We start from the raw sequence: 19,566 nt of genomic DNA, 5'->3' as shown, positions 1-19,566 counted from the left end.
TAAATAAATTGGGTTTGGTTGAGTTGTCTATATTCTTAATTTATTGCATTCTAGTTCTTCTGTTAAGATGGAGAGAAAGAATAGGAATAAGGCAAAAGTAGTGTATGACTTTGTGGAAATCAATTTAAGCAAGAAAACGATAGATGAAACAGGAAAAAAACAGATTTCTGAGAAACCAGAAATGCAGAAACAGAGCTCTCAGAAAATTGAGGAAAAATGCAGAATGAAACTGAAAGTTTGAAGTCTGAAATCAAAAATGATGAAATATAAAAGGTTGAATACACTGAAAGGGAAAATCTCTACGGACTCAAGAATTAAATTGCGACTTTGTTGTTCCAAGCAAAGAAATGAGAGATTCTACTCAACAAGAAAAAAACACAGCAAACCACTATCCAACTCAATATTCACTATCTTTAGGATTAGAACTTACTAAAAACAAGAGGAATACAAGAAAATAGTTAGTCTATGAAAATAATGATGGAACTTATGAAGTGCCAAAAAACCAAGACCTATTCTATCAGAAGTAATTCCAGTTGGAAAGTTAATGAAGTCTGGAAGAAAAATGTAGGACAGAAATATGAAGATGAGGAGAAATATAAAAGAAAAACATACCTGGGAGATTTTAAACCAAAAGTTGAGATTCTTAAATCCCCTTTTGAGTTTAAATTACCTTTTGAAGTGGAGGAAAATGTATTAAAGAATGGAAAAATGTAGTTGTTGGGAACTACATAGATATGAATCGTGTATATTTTCTAGTCACTAAGAATGTTTTGTTAAAACAATGGGAGCATATGAGACTAGAAAAGGTATCAACAAATATTAATGATCTTTATTTCTTGAAATTCAAGAAGGGAGCAAATCTGGAAATATTCTAAAGCTGGGACACACATATGTTGGGTCAAACTATATAAAGCTGGAAAAATGGTCCAAAGGTATGAACTTACTCAGCAAACCGAAGGAAACAGCTCAAATTTGGTTCAAACTAAGGAACCTTCCAGCTCATATGTATAACGCAGAAGCACTTAGCCATTTCGCTAGTCTCTTGGGGAAACCATTATATATGGACCCAATAACGGAGGAAAGCGAACACATCACATATGCTAGGATAAGAATTGAAGTGCATCCTAGAAGCACTTTACCATCAAAGATGATAGTAGTTGATAGAAGAGTCAAACCCATAGACATAGATATTACGTATGAATGGAGGTCAAACAGATGTACGTTCTGCAATACTTTTGAACATCCCAGTAACAAATGTGCAAAAGCAATTGAAGAATAGAAGGAAAAGCTAAAAAGTTCAGGAGCAAAATGAGGAAGTTGAAACTGAAGAATCAAACAATCAGAATGAGGAAGCTAAAGATAGAGATGCAGATGATGGGAATGATGAAGAATCAAAAGAAATGAAAGATGAAAAATTAGAGATGAAGAGTCATAGGAAGGAAAAAGGGAAGAATTAGAGGAAGGAAGTGATACGAATGAAGTGGATGATAGTGAAGAGGAAATATTGAAAGTAGACCGAATCAAGTCACACAAAAATGAAGCAAAAGAATGTGAAGATAAATGTAAAATTCCTAATATACTGAAACGTAATTCATTTTATTAGATTAGTGATGGCTCTTCTAAAGCAAAGCAAATCCAAGGGAATGAAGTCAATGTTCACAAACAGTCATCATCAAATGCAACAGTTCAATCACCAATAAAGAAGCATAGATCCAAACAGGTGATTAGAAAAAGTAGGTGGGCTGCGAGAGCAGCAGATTGGGATCCGAAAGTAGCGAAAATTTTATTGGCTACATTGAACAAGAATGTTAAGTAGTATGATTGGTATGCTTTAGTTGTCTATAATCTTTGTTTTTTTGTTTGTTTCTAATTAGATACTCTAGAGTCGTTTGATTCTTTTAATCAATGTTATGGTTTGTCTAACTTGGATAATTTACCATTTCTCTCACTTTTGGGCTCTTAAAGAAATAACGTTAAGCTATTTCCCAAAAAAAAATTTTTGACATTTTATATATAAAATTGTTTTCAATACTAATTATCCCCTAATATTTTATTGACTTTCATTGTTATTTATTAATTTGTTTATGAGAATGATTTTTAATATGTTTTTTTAAGATTTGTGATTATTTTATTTACGATTAATTTCAGTTAAATATTTTGTTAGTTATATATTTTGTTTATATGTACACATAAATTCAATTTTATTAAAAAATGCTCAAAGTGTTACTTGAGAAAAAATAATATTGTTGGATAAAATATGTAAATTCGATAGGTTGATTAGACCTAAGTGAAAGTAATGTCACTATATAATAAGTTGATTAAATTTATGGATAAATGTGGAATGAAAGGATTCTTTGTTAAAGTAAAGTTAGAATGTCAAATAAAAATGTTCAAATTAAATAATTAATATTAATATGTTAGGGAATTAATAATAATATTTTTGTAAATAAGAATTTAAAGAATTTCTTTTTAATAATTATTAATATATTTTTTTGTATTAAGATATTTTATAAATAAAAATTATTAATTAAAAAAATATTTTAAATTAATTATCTAATTAAAAATCTAATATATTTAACTTAATTAAGTTTTTATATTTCAATATTCATAAAAATTATTATTTATTTATATATATAAAATCAAACATGTATAAAATATAATAAATCCTAAGTTCTTGTATTCGGGGCGGTGAGTTTTGCGCCTGATTAAATGGTTAAGTATGTTTGCGGTTTACATACATAATATATTGTCCAATTTTTTTTAATGAAATGGCACTAAGTCTATTTCCAATATATATATATATATGAGGAGTGATAGAGAGAGTGAATTTGGTGAGGGAATGACTTAGGCATCACCTCTTCATTGGTTGAAAAATGTAAAAGTGGGATGAAAGAGAGAAAAGAAAGAAATTATTTGATTTTTTCAGCGAATAAGATTATGCCAAGTCATTCCCTCACCTAATCATTTCTCTCTATATATATATAATTAAAGAATAAAATAAAAAAAAAATGTTGACATATTTTAAATTGGTAATAAATTTTTATTTTTATTTATAGTGTCTTATATATATATATTACACATTATAATATTAAATTATTTTATTAAATAAAAATAAAAATTAATGTTATTATTTAATAAAAAATAATAATAACTATATATATATATCTTAATATATTATTAAACTAAAAGACATAAATAAAAATAATTATTTGATCAAACTAATTTAAAAAATACATAAAAGTAGAAGATAAATTAAATAAAATATATTTAAATTAGAAAAATAAAATTAAAACTATACTTAACAGTGAGAATTTTTTAATATTATATAAATATAATTTGAAAAACTATATACTTGAAAAAACAATTTTTAGTATTAACACAAAATTTATAAAAAAAAAACAATATCAATTACCACATATTTTTAATTAATTAATTAATTAATTTGTTTGTTTATTTATATATATATATATATATTAATTTTAAATATTTTTTAATGTTTGTAATTATCTATCATAATAATATTTTTTAAAATAATTATTATATTTTTTATTTTTTGATAAATGTTAATTTTTGTAAAATAATCAAAAACCAATATAGATAAGAAAAAAATGTAAATAAATTGGTTATGGTTTTTAGTATATTAATTTTTTAAATAAGCAAATCAATAATAATAATAAGTAATATTAGAAAAAGTATAACTTTATATATATATATTTTTTTTTGTTGTTGAAATTACTTTTCTTCTCCTCTATCTAGTGTTGTAAATTATGTGATTTGTCGATATGCAACAACTTATACATTTGATTTTATTTTTTTTTAATGTTCTTTAAATAAACAAAATTAAATTTCAAACTCAAATAAATGAATTTTTATAATTTTAGATATTTTATAAATTTAAAAATATTAAAATTATATTAAAATTAATATTTAATAATCAATTCAAAATTAATTAGATTTAAATAATACTACTTTTTACCAAAATATTTAATAAACATAAATAATATTTTGTTTATATTCTTACCCGTGAAAAATCACAGGATTCATGCTAATATTATTATAGTTATTTTTTGAATTGATTAACGATTTTACACGATAAAAAATGTACAACTTTAATTTGGATTTTACATCGTTTAAACTTCTCTTATTTATATTTTACGTGGAAAATTTATTATTTTAGTGATATGGAAAATAAAATGATAAAAGCGAAACTTTATAGTTAATCTCATAACTAACATTCTCATCAAATCGTCTAAGATTGAGATTTTAAAGCGAGTTTGATATATATCTTCTTCAAATTTTAAATAAGAATAAATTTTACAACTAAAGAGTTCGCACATAATTTTTAAAATTAGGAAAATAATTTATGATTTTGCACGCAAAATTGGATATTCATTTATGAGTTTTGTTACGTGTAGGAAAAGACTAAAAGTGATATGTCTCACAACGCCTTAAAGATTTCTACTACGAAAATTTTATTCTTTTAAATATATTATTACGTTTTACTTTTTAATTTTTTATTGCTAGGGTGATCGTCCACATTTGTGTGAATCTATTATGACAATAATATAACGATGTGAGCAAAAATTAAAGCATATATAACAATAATATAGACGCACAATATCTCAAAACGTATTATGGGTCATAGGGAAAATCCAAATAAATGAAAGTGTCCAAAAAATTCTAAAATTGGATGTCAATATTGAGAATATGTTTTTAATTATAAATATATTGATTTCATAATTATTGAACACACGGTTGGTTTGGGAGGTAGGTCCCTTCAAAGTTGAAAAAATAGATTTTTTTTTTTACCAAATGGGCCAGCAGAATTAATTTTTATAAATTCGTAGAAAATATTATATTTTGTTCATTTTATATTATTTTGTATATTTAAAAATTAATTAAAGCACATCATAAATAAATAAATTACACAAATAAAATCCAAAATTACAAAAAAATAAGACTTAAAAATATATCATGGTCGTAGGCTTCGATAGCACGGAAATTCTTCGTTCGGGCTCCCGATCGGTAGGAAAATCTTAGTTGGATGCTTGCCTCCACGGACGACCTTAATCGAAGGGTTTGGACATAAAAAAACCAAGAACACAAATAAACCAAAATTAATTGTTTTTTTTATTTTGCATACTAGTATTATATTATACTTTCGAATTGATTTGTTCCACTTTTTTTTCTCTCTCCTCTAAAATAAAATATATATTAATTTTAAAATCAATTTATTTCAAAAATCAATCATAAATTAACATACTATTTATTTAAGAAAACAATAATTAGTCTCTTCCCCCAAAATCATTTATAATCTTTTCAAGAATTTTAATTATCTAGCAATTGACTCTCAAAATAAATTATCTAGTGTATGAGAAAAAGACCAAGTCAACACTAGTTATAAAAATAATTTGATAAAACTAATTTCTAACTAATGATTTTATTATTTTTTTCTTTCTTAAAATCTATTTAAGAAACTTAAACTAATTTCCACCAAAACTAATTAAGTGTTTTAAAAAGATCTTAAGTATGATAATAACTCAAATTATTTCAGCTTAAACTATTATTACCTTATTTTTATTAAAAGTTTGAAATCAATTATTTTCGGAATTCAATTGACACCTAAATGACTCCAAATCAATTGCTCATTTAATAATTTGTGCAATAAGCTCGCGCGTACATGGATTTTGTATTCAATAGGCTCGGAATTTATTAAAATACATAAACTATTTAATAGGAGAGTGAAAATGATTATCTAAAGAATGCCCCACTTCGACTAAATTTGTAAAATCACTTGGTTTAGAAAAATGTATGTCTAAGTTTGAGAAATAGACACTGAATTCGGGAATTTTCAATTTATAGTTTATCTTGGATTTATTCAACAAAGAGAAAAAATTTAACGAGTTTCTCGAACGATTCGCATAACATCTTTTGTGATCACAAGTTTAATTAGTTGTTCTTCTACAATAAGTCGCGTGCATAACATCACTATAATCGCAGGTCTGATTAGTAGTTACATTCGTGTGATGCGTTCAAATAGTTATGGTTAGTGATCACAATAATTTCTACAAGATGTCGTGTGAATAACATTACCATAATCAAAAATCTGATTAACATTTACATACATGTGAATAACATTGCAGGTATGGTTAGTGATCACATGTGAGTGAAGAACATTGTGGATGGAAAAATGTTGTAATCTTAGGTCTAATTAGTGATCACGTGGGTGTGAATAATATCGCAAGTCTAAATAGAGAATATATTTGTGTGAGAGAAAATGTTGCAATCACAAGTATGATTATCGATTATGAGCATGAATAATCTCGCAAGTCTGATTAGAGGATATATTCGTATAAAAAAATATTTTGTTATAACTGCAAGTCATTAGCGATCACATTCACGTGGAAAATGAGGTGGATAATCGCAGATCTGATTAGCAATTTCTACAAGATAGATTGGTTTGATTGATCTAGAATTTTTGGTTATTTTGTTTTGTCGCTTGAATTTTAGTGAAAAGTTAGACCCTTTTAACCTTCTAGGTATTAGCGACTTTTCCTATCAGATGCTTAGCAACGTTAGATTGAAACATTTTCAAAAATCAGTTACGTAAATCGTTCCTTAGAATTCTTCAAAGAGAAGACCAGATACAATTGATGTTCTTCGAAATAAAGGTTATTGATTCTGGGTCTAGTATTTTGCATTGAAGTTTTTCCTTGAGATTTATTAATAGATTTGTTTACTTGAACATCATTTTGAGGTTCATATTACACTTAATCTTTCAACCATGCACCATGAGGTTTAGTCTCACTTCTCGGATTTAGAGGTTAGTGTGCTTAGAACTCTAAGACCTTTGGGTCTTTCTTTTATACTCGAGGTATATTTGATCAAATCGATGTATTCTCATTCTTTCTTTCACAAACTAGACAAAGGTCTAGATGAACAACAAATGATATTTTCAAAATCTCAACCTCTATGAGTATTCCTGTTTTTTTTTCTTCTCTTTTCTTGATGATCGGGGTGTATCTGATAAACTCGAAATACTTTGTTCTTACTTTTGCAAACTAGACAAGAGTCTAGATGAACACAAGTGATGGTTTTTATATCTCAACCAACATAGTCTTGTTTAAAGTGCTTTTTTTTGTTTGAGGCCTTGTGTTCTTGCACGTGACTTCTATTCTAGACAAGCCACTTCCTCCATTGACAACATGGTTCTGAGTTTGGGCATTCAATCTTCTATGAGCTCCCTCTTAAACGTCATCATTTAAGCTTACCTAAGGCTTGACAAAGACCCATCTAAAGAAAATTTCGTTCAAATCTCAAAAATTACTCGATCGTCTCGTTGAAACTCTGAATATTTAACTCTATTTTTGTTTATTCTCTTTATGTTTGATTTCCTGTCTTCATATTGTTGTATCCTTGCTTTTTATTATATAGTATAAAATAATATATATATAATAATATAATATAATATATGATTATATATTATATGAGAAATGATTGGGGAGGGAATTTAGAAGAAGGAATGGGTGAGGGAATGATGTGGCGCAATCTCATTGACTAAAAAATAATAGAATTTTCTCTTTACTCTTTCTTCTTATACTTTTTCTTTTTTCCAGTCAATAAAGTGATTCTATGTCATTCTCTCCCATTCACTCTCTCAATAATAAAATAACAAATGATTGAAACTAGACAAACACTTACAATATATAAATATTAGTATTAATCTCACCTTCAACCATAAATTCACCTTTATCTTGGATGAAAAACAATTTTGGATGAGCAACATTTTTGGGGGGAAAACGGTTAAAATCATTTCATTAAAATCCCAGAACTAGGAGGGTTAGAAATCAAAGTTAGACAAACCCTAGCTATGATTAAGGATGACAATCGAAAAACCCTAAAAACACTAATTAGTAACAATCATACATTCTAAAAAAAGATTACAAACAAAAAAGACTACATTCAAACATAATCATCCCAGCCTGGGATTTTCACATGCCATCTATTTTCATTGAGAGGCTTTTCTCCCCTTCCTCTTTCTCTTCCTCTTTCTTCATCTTCTTCTTTCTCTAACTATGAAAGGAGATTGTATTGAAGAAGATGAAGAGTATTATTGTTTCTTATTTTGAATTCTCTCTTTGTACGAGCCTGTTCTGAATTAATAGAAATAATTGTTTCTAATAATTTCAGGCTTTTACCTTTGTTATCTTCAACTTAAATTTCTGTAATCTTGTCTTCCTTATCTTCAGCTTCAGATTTAGACTCCACATCGATTTTGGAATAATCTTTATCGGCTTTAGAATTCTCTGTTTCAGCTTTGAAATTTTGGGTGTCTTCCTCTTGAGTTTCCTTAACAACAACTTGAGGTTCATCATCCATTTTCATCTTAATCCTTTGCATTACATGAAAAAACAATTCCTCTTTACCTTGATTCTCTTTACTTTCTTTCCTTCGTTGCTTTCAATTTTCCTAGAATCCTTCTTGTTTTCTTCTAAAAATGTTTGATCTTTGAGTTTAGCCTCCTTTGTTTTCTTCTTTTTCTTTTCTACTTCCTGGCTTTTCTTCTCTTCTTCTTTATCTTTATCACATTTATTGTGCAGGAAAGTTACAGAAAGCACACAATTTTGGTTTCCATTCATAAGAGATCTCCATAACATTGTGCTTTCTTTTTATGTCAACAACTGTTATTTTCATTGGTAGGACACTACTAGGATGCACTTCAATGCTAATTCTAGCAAATGACAAATGCTCATCTCCTTCAGTTATTGAGACCATATATAATGGTTTCCTAATTGTACCTATAAAATGACTAATTGCTTCAGCATTGTACATGTGGGTTGGAATGTTCTAAAGCTTGAACCAAATTTGCGCAATTTCATTTGGTCTACTCAACATTGATTGGTATAGTTTGTGGGTTATTAATATGAAGATAGACGATATTGTTTGACCTATTTACTCCTTAATTGGTTCCAATTGGTTCTATTAAATGGGTTCCAATCAATTCTCAACCACCCCATCTCAATTTAAATTTTGAGGCTTACCATATCCTTCATTTTGTATCGTCACATTAAGTAACTCATTCAAATACAATATGTATTGTGGTTTGGTGAGTGTAACCCTTGGAAAACACTTATCCTAGAAAAAGTTCAAGGTTCGAGAAATTTCAACAATGATTTGCGTGTCAAGAATCTTTTTAAATAAAATATTATGTTTTAGAGATTTAATGAAATAACCCTGACAGTTTAAAATTAATTATAAAATAATTAATTTCTGATCAAATTTAAAATACTTTTTTAAATTTAAAATAATCAAATAATAATTTGATTGAATAAATCTATATTAATTAAAAATAATTAATTTAAAAAATTATTTATTTAATAAAGAGTCGCCAATTGTTTTTCAGTGTAAAATCAATAAAGCGGTATACGTATACAAATGTATTTTTAACTAGAGTTTCGTTTTGTTCGTAGTTTGGTGATACTCGAGAAATGGCTTTCGTGTTTCATCCTTTGTACCTATTTTAAAAACGGTATGTACTTAATAAATTCTTAACTTTTGAAAATTAATTGTATAACGTTTTATTTTAACCAATTATTTTTCTAGTCCTAGACATGCACATGTGTTGTGTATTTTAAATTATATCAACAATATTTAAATATTGGTACCTGCAGCTGATGATAATGACTAGGAAGAAAAATACCTAAATAACATCAATATTTAAATACATTAGGGTTTTAAAATAAATCTCAAACAAGCCCTTATCAAAATATTTTTGTAAAAATATAGCAAAAATATTTTGAAATCATTTTCTATTTTTTTGGGATTTAAAAAAATGGTTTAAGCTCCCAAAATGATAAAAAATTATTTTGGAAAATAAAAAGTGCAATTAAATAGACCTTAAGACCAGTGTTCTCGGTCATAAGTGTGATTTTCATCAGTCGGGGTTAAGACCCTCGGTCCAAAGGTCGGAACTTCCTCGGTCCTAGTTTAGGATTCTCGGTCGGGGTGCTAAAGCCTCCTAGTCTTGAGGCTAGAATCCTCGGTCGAGTGTAGAGGTCCCTTAGTCGGGGTGCTGAAATCGTCGGTCGGACCTCTCGGTCATAGATGTGAAGATTCTCGGTCGAGGTCGAAAATTCTCGGTCAAACATCTTGGTCCTAAGTGTGAAGATTTTCAGTCGGGGCTGGAAATTCTCGGTCGGACCTCTCTGTCCTAGGTATAAAGATTCTCGGTTGGGGCCGAAAATTCTCGGTCCTAGGTGTGAAGATTCTCGGTCGGGATCGAAAATTCTCGGTCGGACATCTTGGTCTTAAGTGTGAAGATTTTCAGTCGGGGCCAAAATTCTCGGTCGGACCTCTCGGTTCTAGGTATGAAGATTCTCGGTTAGGGCCGAAAATTCTTGGTCCTGGGTGTGAAGATTCTCGGTCGGGGCCAAAAATTCTCGGTCTTAAGTGTGAAGATTTTTGGTCGGGGCCGAAAGTTCTCGGTCCTAGTCGAACCTAGCTAGGTTCCTCGATCCTCAAGAACATTAAAACTACAAGTTTTATAGTTTTGATTGAGGCTTGAATCCTTTGATTCGATGGCATGAGATGATTCACAAAGCTCTCAAAATCATTATGAATATCATTTCGAGGTGTCATTCGACTAGAATGATGTTCCATTCAACTAAAACAAAATTATGTAAAAATCGGGTTTTTGGTTTATAGGCTTTAATGAAACGTAAGAAGCTTGTCAAAAATTTCTTTATGCTTCATATGATTGATTGGAACCAAAATATGAACAATACCCATTCATTTTAATTAATTCAAGAACTTGAAATTTTCATTTTTTTTTTAATTTTAATTTTGATTAAACGTGATCGGGATGGTTCAAACATGATCCAAATAGGTTCCCAACATTATTAGAAATATGTTGATAAGCTTTTTGTGTCGCTTTTCTAATAGCTCAAGAACATAAAACTTGATTTTGAATTTTTTAAATTCAAATTTGAGTTTTTTGTCTAAGGTTGATTGATCGGTTAGCTTTAATGGAAAGCTTGTAAAATATTCTAGAATCGTTTTACAATTAAAATTTTCAACAACCAGATAATATACAAACTTATGAAAATTGAAATATAAAAATTTCAATTTCATACTAGAAGGTTGAATTAAATGATGATTGAAAGTTTACCAAGGATTTGAGAACACTCCTTAGACCTTAAGGAAGCTTTGGGGATGTCTGGATCCGAGCTTTAGAGGCTTACACATAATTTTTGAAATTCTTGAAAGCTTGAAGCTTGGATGTCGGATTTCTAAAAAACTTTCATTGGAGGCTAGAAAGTTTATCTCTTGCCTTCAGATCAATATAGGGAGGCTATTTATAGCCTCTCAATGTCGATTTGAGAAGCAAGTAGGCTTTATTAAGTCAAATAGCCATAATGGTGTTTTTGCTATTATTCGATCAGTCGTCAGTGTAGGTTATGATGATGATCGTAGGCTTAGGGGAAATGATCACATGAGTAGGGTGATCATTTCATTTTTTTGAATGAAGCCAAATGCTCAAGAAATGACAGAGTTCCATCTTTGAAAAATCAAAGATGTATGTTGTTCTTATCCGCCCGAAATCGCGAGGAAGACGACGATGTAGGCATAAATGACTTTGTTTCAAGCAAAAAGTCAGACATGGGATGCTCCATTGGCGTTCCATCCGCTTTCCGTCAGCGGTCGAGTGGTTTGTTGCATTTCAGCTAACGAGATTGGGGCACGCGTTAACTGATCCTGTGCTTTGTGAGCGCACCCTTGCTCCATTGTAGCGGGCGATGTGAATAGCTCTTGGGCGTTGAATGAAAATCCAACGCCTATCCGATGGATATGACTCCTGCTACAACGATTCCTCTAAGTTTCAGCTGTACTAGATCACGTATATACATTTTTATTTAACCTTAAGGGTTTGTTTGAAATTGATTTGTTTTCACCCTTTTGATTTTGTTTTTAAATCTTTTAAATATACAAAATATTTAAAATAAATATGACATATATTTTACCAATTTTTTTTTTTATATATTTTTGGGTTTAATAAATAACTTATTTGAATAAGATGATACAACATTTATCCTAAATTATTTATTTGAATCCATTTTGATTTTTCTAAAATTAATTTGAGATAAAATAAGTATAACATTTATCTCAAATTATTTTATTTATTTTTTTTGGCAATTTTCTTTAATTAATTGAGATTTAATCATCAAAATAATTAATCCAATGAATTGTTTAATTTAATTTTTGGCATTAATTTTAATTATTTTAAATTTATTTATTTAAAATAATTATTTTAAAATTCACAAATTAGGGATTTAAATTTTAGTGTTTACCACGAGTATGAGTATGGTTGAATAAATATAGTTACAAGTTTTTAATCATTACCCATATTCTAGATAATGAAGCAATAAAGTCTCACAACTTAACTCATCATGCCCAAGATATCTACTTATACAATATGTCACTCAATTTCATGTATCAAAATAGAACTAAAAGTCAATCTTCTCCATCACACAATGCCAAATACCTTTGAGCAAATGCTAATAATAAAATACAAACTTTTTGGGAGAAACTCAAAGTATATGTAAAACCTAACCTTACACTAGTATGTGTATAAGAAGTTATTGTGAGTTGATGTTCAATCAATGTCGTGTTGATCATGCCCTCCTAGGTCTTTGCTCTTTGTTGTGGAGAAACTGTTCCATAAAGTCAGTAAAACTAGAACAATTCATGCAAATGAGTTGCTTCATGACTTTTAAGGATATTCATATAAAAAATTGTTGAAACTTAAATCATGTTTCACTTGTCATAACTGTCTTTCATAACTTTCGCATAAGCCGATTACTTTTAACATAAAAGTGAACACTAATAAAAGCAATTCTCTATTATCTAAATCAAGATTGTGTCTTTAGATGAAGATTACTTGACATAATAGCGATTTCTAAGAAAAATCGAGAAAATAAAAAAGATAAGTCTTTTCAAAGTGTAGTAGTCTTAAGCCTAGTTTAGAAAAATCATTACCTAATAAACTTTTATTTATCAAACTCTTTTAAAATATATAATAAACTTGTCCTAGTAGATTAAACCTCAAAATTGAATTATCGGTTGACAATGGGGGAGTGAACCCAATTATAAATTGAAAAAAAAATGTAATAGGTTTGAGTTATTATTTAAGATTGATAATATTTAACTATTAAGAATATATATAAATTAATAATAATAATAATTGAAGATGAAAAAGTTCTAAATATTAAAAAGGGAAGGGGACATCATCCACCACTCCCCGTTGCTTTGGAGATTGCGAAGTGCAACCTTTCCTCACTACTCTCAAAGCTGCTCTCTTTTCTGCACTATTCCCACTGTATCATCTTCTTCCTCTCTCTCTCTGTACTACCAAGAAATCTCTCTCTCTCTCTCTCTCTCTGCTCACAGCATTCACAGATCACTCCCACCCACAAATACAAGGAACCCCCCATAAATATCTTTCTCTCAAACCAACCTTTTTCCTAATTCTTCATCACCCAACCACAAACATGATCTCTCTTTCAGACTTCTACCATGTCATGACCGCCGTAGTTCCCCTCTACGTAGCCATGATCCTCGCCTACGGTTCTGTCAAATGGTGGAAAATCTTCTCCCCCGATCAATGCTCCGGTATCAACCGATTCGTCGCCTTATTCGCCGTCCCTCTTCTCTCCTTCCATTTCATCTCATCTAACAATCCTTACGCCATGAACTTCCGTTTCATTGCCGCCGATACTCTTCAGAAAATCATTGTTCTCTCTGTTTTAACCGTCTGGGCTAATTTCTCCAAAAGGGGTTGTCTTGAATGGACTATTACCCTCTTTTCTCTTTCCACACTCCCAAATACTCTAGTTATGGGAATCCCTTTACTCAAAGGAATGTACGGAGAAAGCTCTGGGTCATTAATGGTGCAAATCGTTGTTCTTCAATGTATAATCTGGTATACTTTGATGCTGTTTTTGTTTGAATTCAGGGGAGCTAGATTGTTGATTTCTGAGCAGTTTCCTGATACTGCGGGATCGATTGTGTCGATTCATGTCGATTCCGATGTGGTCTCGTTGGATGGAAGGCATATGATCGAGACGGAAACCGAGATTAAGGAAGACGGGAAGCTTCACGTTACAGTTCGAAAATCAAACGCTTCCCGTTCAGATATTTACTCCCGCCGGTCGATGGGTTTCTCGTCGGCTACTCCCCGGCCGTCGAATCTGACCAACGCAGAGATTTACTCTCTTCAATCATCCCGGAACCCAACTCCAAGAGGTTCAAGCTTCAACCATACAGATTTCTATTCAATGGTCACCGGCGCCGGCGCAGGTCCCCGGAACTCAAACTTCGGCCCATCTGACGTTTACGGTATGCCGACATCCAGAGGTCCAACTCCCCGACCATCAAATTTCGAAGAAGAAAACAGCGGAAAGTCGAGGCCTCCGTACCACACTCCGGGAAGCAACAACACGGCCCATTATCCAGCTCCTAATCCAGGCATGTTCTCGCCGACTACGGCGTCAAAAGCAACAAAGAAAACGAACGGTCAAGAGGGTGGTAAGGATCTTCACATGTTCGTTTGGAGTTCAAGCGCCTCGCCGGTATCAGATGTGTTCGGAGGAGGAGGAGGACATGAATACGGCGGAGGAATGGACCAGACAGGCAAGGATGTGAGAGTTGCAGTCTCGCCGGAGAAACATTCTTCGGCGGAGGAGTATTTACAGAGAGATGGTTTTAGTTTTGGGAACAGAGAGATCATGAATGGTGGACATGAAGAGATGAAAGGTGGAGAGAGTATGAATAATAATAATAATAATAATGGTAATGAAAAGGTGGCGGCGGCGGCGGTGATGCCTCCGACGAGTGTGATGACAAGGCTGATATTGATAATGGTTTGGAGGAAGTTGATTAGGAATCCAAACACTTACTCTAGCTTGATTGGTCTTTCTTGGTCCCTTGTTTCTTTCAGGTTCAATATCTATTATCCAGTTCTTGAATTAGGTTAAAGTCTTGTTTTTTTTTTGAGAAATTAATGAAGAACAATTGTAATTGTAGGTGGAATGTTCATATGCCGGTGATAATAGCACATTCCATTTCGATCTTGTCAGATGCTGGGCTTGGCATGGCCATGTTCAGTCTTGGTAAGTTTTCTTCTCTTTCACTATTCATGTTTCTCCAAATCTTAACACAAAATCAACTCTCTTTCATTTCATATTAAAATCATTATTTTAAATAAAAAATAAAAAAAACCCATAAAACAAGTTCATATATATATATATATTTCAAAATAATATTCTTAACTTAGGATAATATAATAATTTAAAATCAAACATTAATCCCTATCTTAGTAGCCGTAGGAATAGATATTATTACTGACTGGTGGTGGTTGTTGATATAATGATGAATGTGCCGCGCCGTCTAAATGGGTGCTGAGGGCGGCCGGCCGGCGCCGTGACAGACAGACAGAGAGGCAGACTATTACTGACTTGTGAATTAATAAAATGGGGGGTTTTGTTCAATAGAGATAATGATTATGATCATTGGAGGAGAGAGAGAGAGTTTGGAAACTGACTTCCCACTATTGGCAATTCATGTTTCAAAAAAAAGAAATTGATAATGATGATGACTACTACTACTTATTACTGTGAATTAGAATTGGGAATGAATGAATATTGAATTGACATGCGCATGATGATGATGATGATACATGTAGGTCTGTTCATGGCATTGCAACCGAGGATTATAGCATGTGGAAATTCCATAGCAGTCTTTTCCATGGCCGTCAGATTCTTCACTGGACCAGCTGTCATGGCTGCCGCTTCCTTTGCTGTTGGCCTACGTGGCGACCTTCTTCGTGTTGCCATTGTACAGGTCACCACCATCCTCCTTCTCCCTTTTAAAATCATTTTTTTTTTATTTAGGGTTTGTTTGTTTGGGGTTTTTCCAAAAACTCTTGTTTAATTAAAAATATAAAAAAAATTGATTTTTTTTTACCAAATTACCCTTTATCTCTATAATTTTTATTAAAAACATGTATAGGATAATTTTGGTATTTTAATATATAAATAAATTGATTCCATAGGTAATATAATTGTTAGGTTTTTGGATAAAAACATAGTTTTAATAGATAAATAGTTTTTTTATTTTGTTTACAGTCATTTGTGTTTTTATTGTTTAATTATTAAAATGTTTTTTATATTTAAAATTTAATTTTAATAAAAATATATTAAATATATTTTAATATTTTAGTTGGATTGTTAGAATGAGATTGATGTGATTAATTGAAGATATTTTTTAAAATTTTCAAAACATCACTTAAAAAGACCCTTATCAAATGAACTCTTCACTTAAATTGAATAAATTAGTACTAGTTTCCATTAATAATTAGGCTAATTTGATTGAGTTTATAATAATTTAGAGTTAATTTGATTTGGTTTTTTTTTAGAAGAAAAAAATTCTATGATATTAAGTATTATTATAATTATAAAATCATTATTTTCGTCTCTTTATGTTATTTTTATTAAATTTAAATTTTAAATACAAAAGTAAGTTAGTTTTTAATTTCATTTAAGATAAAATAATAATGTCAAGACTTTAGGCATTGTGCCAAACAAGTCCTTAGTTTAGTTTCAAAACTAATACAATTAAAATAAACAAGTCCTTAGGGTTAGTTTGATTCAGTGTGTCATTAAGCTTAGTCAAGCTTATTCAACTTCACCACTTATTCTTTGACAAATAAATTTGATTAAACTATAGCATTGATACTACTGAAAATAGACAAAATGCTACCACTTGTTAATTTATTGAAAAAAATCTTAATTGAAAAAAATGAGGATTCTTGGTTTGTCTCTTAATACTACATACTGACTGACAGACAAAATACATTTGATTTAGTTAATAGATCTGTAGGAGCTTAATAAATGACAGTATCTTTGCACAGAAACAGTATCACGTGCTACCCATCACTACCCAAAAACAAACATTTTTTTTTATTCTTATTATATGTCTGCCATAAACTTATTATATTCTATTTTGAGCATGTAGGTTTACTGCTATTGGTATACACATTTTTAAATGATGTTTGTTTTGTTACAAGCTTTAAATGATTCTCTTTGGAAATCCACTTCCATTTACCATTATTTTGTTTGATTTCAATTTTAATAAACAATTGTATTTGTGTATATTATCATAAAAGAGTGAAAAAAAATGAAAGTTACTTGAGAAAGAACTTACAAATTTGAACTGCCAACAAAAGTCTCAAAGTTTGGTTTAAGAGATGATTTTAACTAAAATTTATTATGTAATTCAATTTTTTAAATTCAGGAAAAAAAACATCATTAAATATTTGTAATTTTTTTCTTTAAATTTTTCCTTTACTTTATACATCAAAATATGATTATCTCAAAAGAATTTGTATTTTATTTCGAAATATTCCATATATTATCTATCTAGAAGTTGATATTAATAATGATTTCTTATATCTAATTGCTGATAGTTTAATTTAAATTAATTAATATTTTTTTTAGTAAAAATTTGAATATAATCAATTTAAATGTATAAATTGCTATTGAATTTAATTTTAATAGTAAATTATTTAATGATGAAATATTCACTGAATTTTATCATAATTAATATAATAATCACATGCCATACCTTATTTTGTCTTTTACAAAAATAATTTTTCTTATACACTTTTTTCCTTATATTTAAAAGTTATTTATTGAATAAATTTTCTTATACTCAAAGGACAATAATATATTAAATTTTATAGAGTATAATTTATATCTTAATCCAATGTAAATTATTTACTTTCAAATTAATGATCATTAACTCTACAAATAATTAAATACATAGCTTTTTTATAACATGTATATATATTGATGGATTAGTTATTAGTATATTATAACTTATAAGAATATACAGTATATATATTATAAAATGTTATATGGTTTTAGTTGCTTATCTTTATTATTGTCAAACATATGTATCCTTGTTCAGCTCAGATGTTTTGTACTTGTTACTAACATTTTATTTATATGTTTCCTCTCTATAACAAAATAAAAAATCAATAGGCTGCTCTTCCACAAGGAATTGTCCCCTTTGTCTTTGCCAAGGAGTACAATGTGCATCCTGACATTCTTAGCACTGGGTATGAATTTATTTATACACATTTTGTTCATTTTAATTTCTTGTTAATTACTCTTTCTAATTATTGTTTTTAATTGTTTTTGTGGATCGCAGTGTCATATTTGGAATGTTGGTTGCATTACCCATTACCCTACTTTACTACATTTTATTGGGTATATGATAGTTAATGGTGAATTCCTTCAAGGTTTTGAAGAAAAAAAGTGGGAAGGAGAAGTAGAAGATTAGAATGAAGGAAGGAAGGAAGATATGCTTTTTGATATTTGCTTAGAAATTAATTGTATAATCATGCTTGCATGCATGCTTTTAACCAATTTATGGTGGAGGAGAAGAAGAATTAACTCTTAATGGAGAAAAAGTCAACAAAAGGGTTTATTAGTGTTTTCAATGATGGAATTTTGTTTTGATGTTTCTAGTGATCAAATTAACACTTCCAAGAGAATTGTCTTTGCTTTTGCTTTTTGCTATATGTAAAAAGGTTCTTGGAATATTTAATGAAAAGTTAGGCTAATTTGCGTTTAGTACTAGTTTTTTTTTTTTTTTTATATATATTCTTCTTTATATAATCCTTGACAAGGAATTTGGTAATGTGGTGTGATGTGTTTGGACGAATTAAGAAATTAAAATTGCACCCCGTATATCCAACCTATGTCGTCAACTTATAGCCCATTAGCCCCCATTCAGATTTTTCTTGTTCTTGATTTGGTTTTGTTTATGTTTTTGGAACATATTTGTAATGAATACGTAGTAAACTTCACTTAGGCCACATTTTATTTGACATGTATGCCGCGTTTAACGTTTGCCTAATAAGTTGTTATAGTACTTTTTGTGTATAAGTTCACGTAAAAAATTATTAGATTAGACTCAATTAATTTATTGAGACCAACTTATTCGAATATAATTCAGTTTATTTAATTGGTAACACTGAGTAAGTTTGATTCAGCATAACTTATTTATTTTCTATATTTATAATATTATATATGTAATGTTATATATACATATATATATATATATATATATATATATATATATATATATATATATATATTTATTAATTTAATTTTAAATATTAATAAATTATTTAATTTAAAAAATATTTAATTTGAAAATAAATTATATGAATATATTAATTTTTATAAATTTAGTTTTAAATATTAATAAATTATTTAAATTAAAAAATAATATATTTAAAAATAAATTATATGAATATATTATTTTTTATAAATTTTGATTAATATATAATTTTAAATATTTATATATAATATTATTATTTAAGAAGATATATATAAATATATTATTTTTTATTATTTATTTATATTCATTTTTAGAATGTAAAATTTTAATATATAAAGCAAAATTATATAGTATAAGAATGTTTTATCAGTGATTAAAAAA

At 29.1% G+C, this 19,566-nt stretch overlaps 1 protein-coding gene across 1 annotated transcript; it reads left to right on the top strand.

The window, feature by feature from the left end:
• Positions 1-13,321: 13,321 nt before the first annotated feature.
• Positions 13,322-18,685, top strand: LOC124919705 (auxin efflux carrier component 1a-like). Its single transcript, XM_047460024.1, has 5 exons — positions 13,322-14,995; positions 15,082-15,167; positions 15,740-15,897; positions 18,099-18,175; positions 18,268-18,685. The coding sequence occupies exons 1-5, from the start codon at positions 13,548-13,550 to the stop codon at positions 18,332-18,334; spliced, it is 1,836 nt and encodes a 611-aa protein (XP_047315980.1). The 5' UTR covers positions 13,322-13,547; the 3' UTR covers positions 18,335-18,685.
• The last annotated feature ends 881 nt before the right edge of the window (positions 18,686-19,566 follow it).

The sequence above is a fragment of the Impatiens glandulifera genome, chromosome 1 (genome assembly GCF_907164915.1).
Source record: "Impatiens glandulifera chromosome 1, dImpGla2.1, whole genome shotgun sequence".
Classification (NCBI taxonomy): Eukaryota; Viridiplantae; Streptophyta; class Magnoliopsida; order Ericales; family Balsaminaceae; genus Impatiens; species Impatiens glandulifera.
Note: the sequence above shows the minus strand (reverse complement) of the source record. Positions and strands in the feature narration are given on the sequence as shown.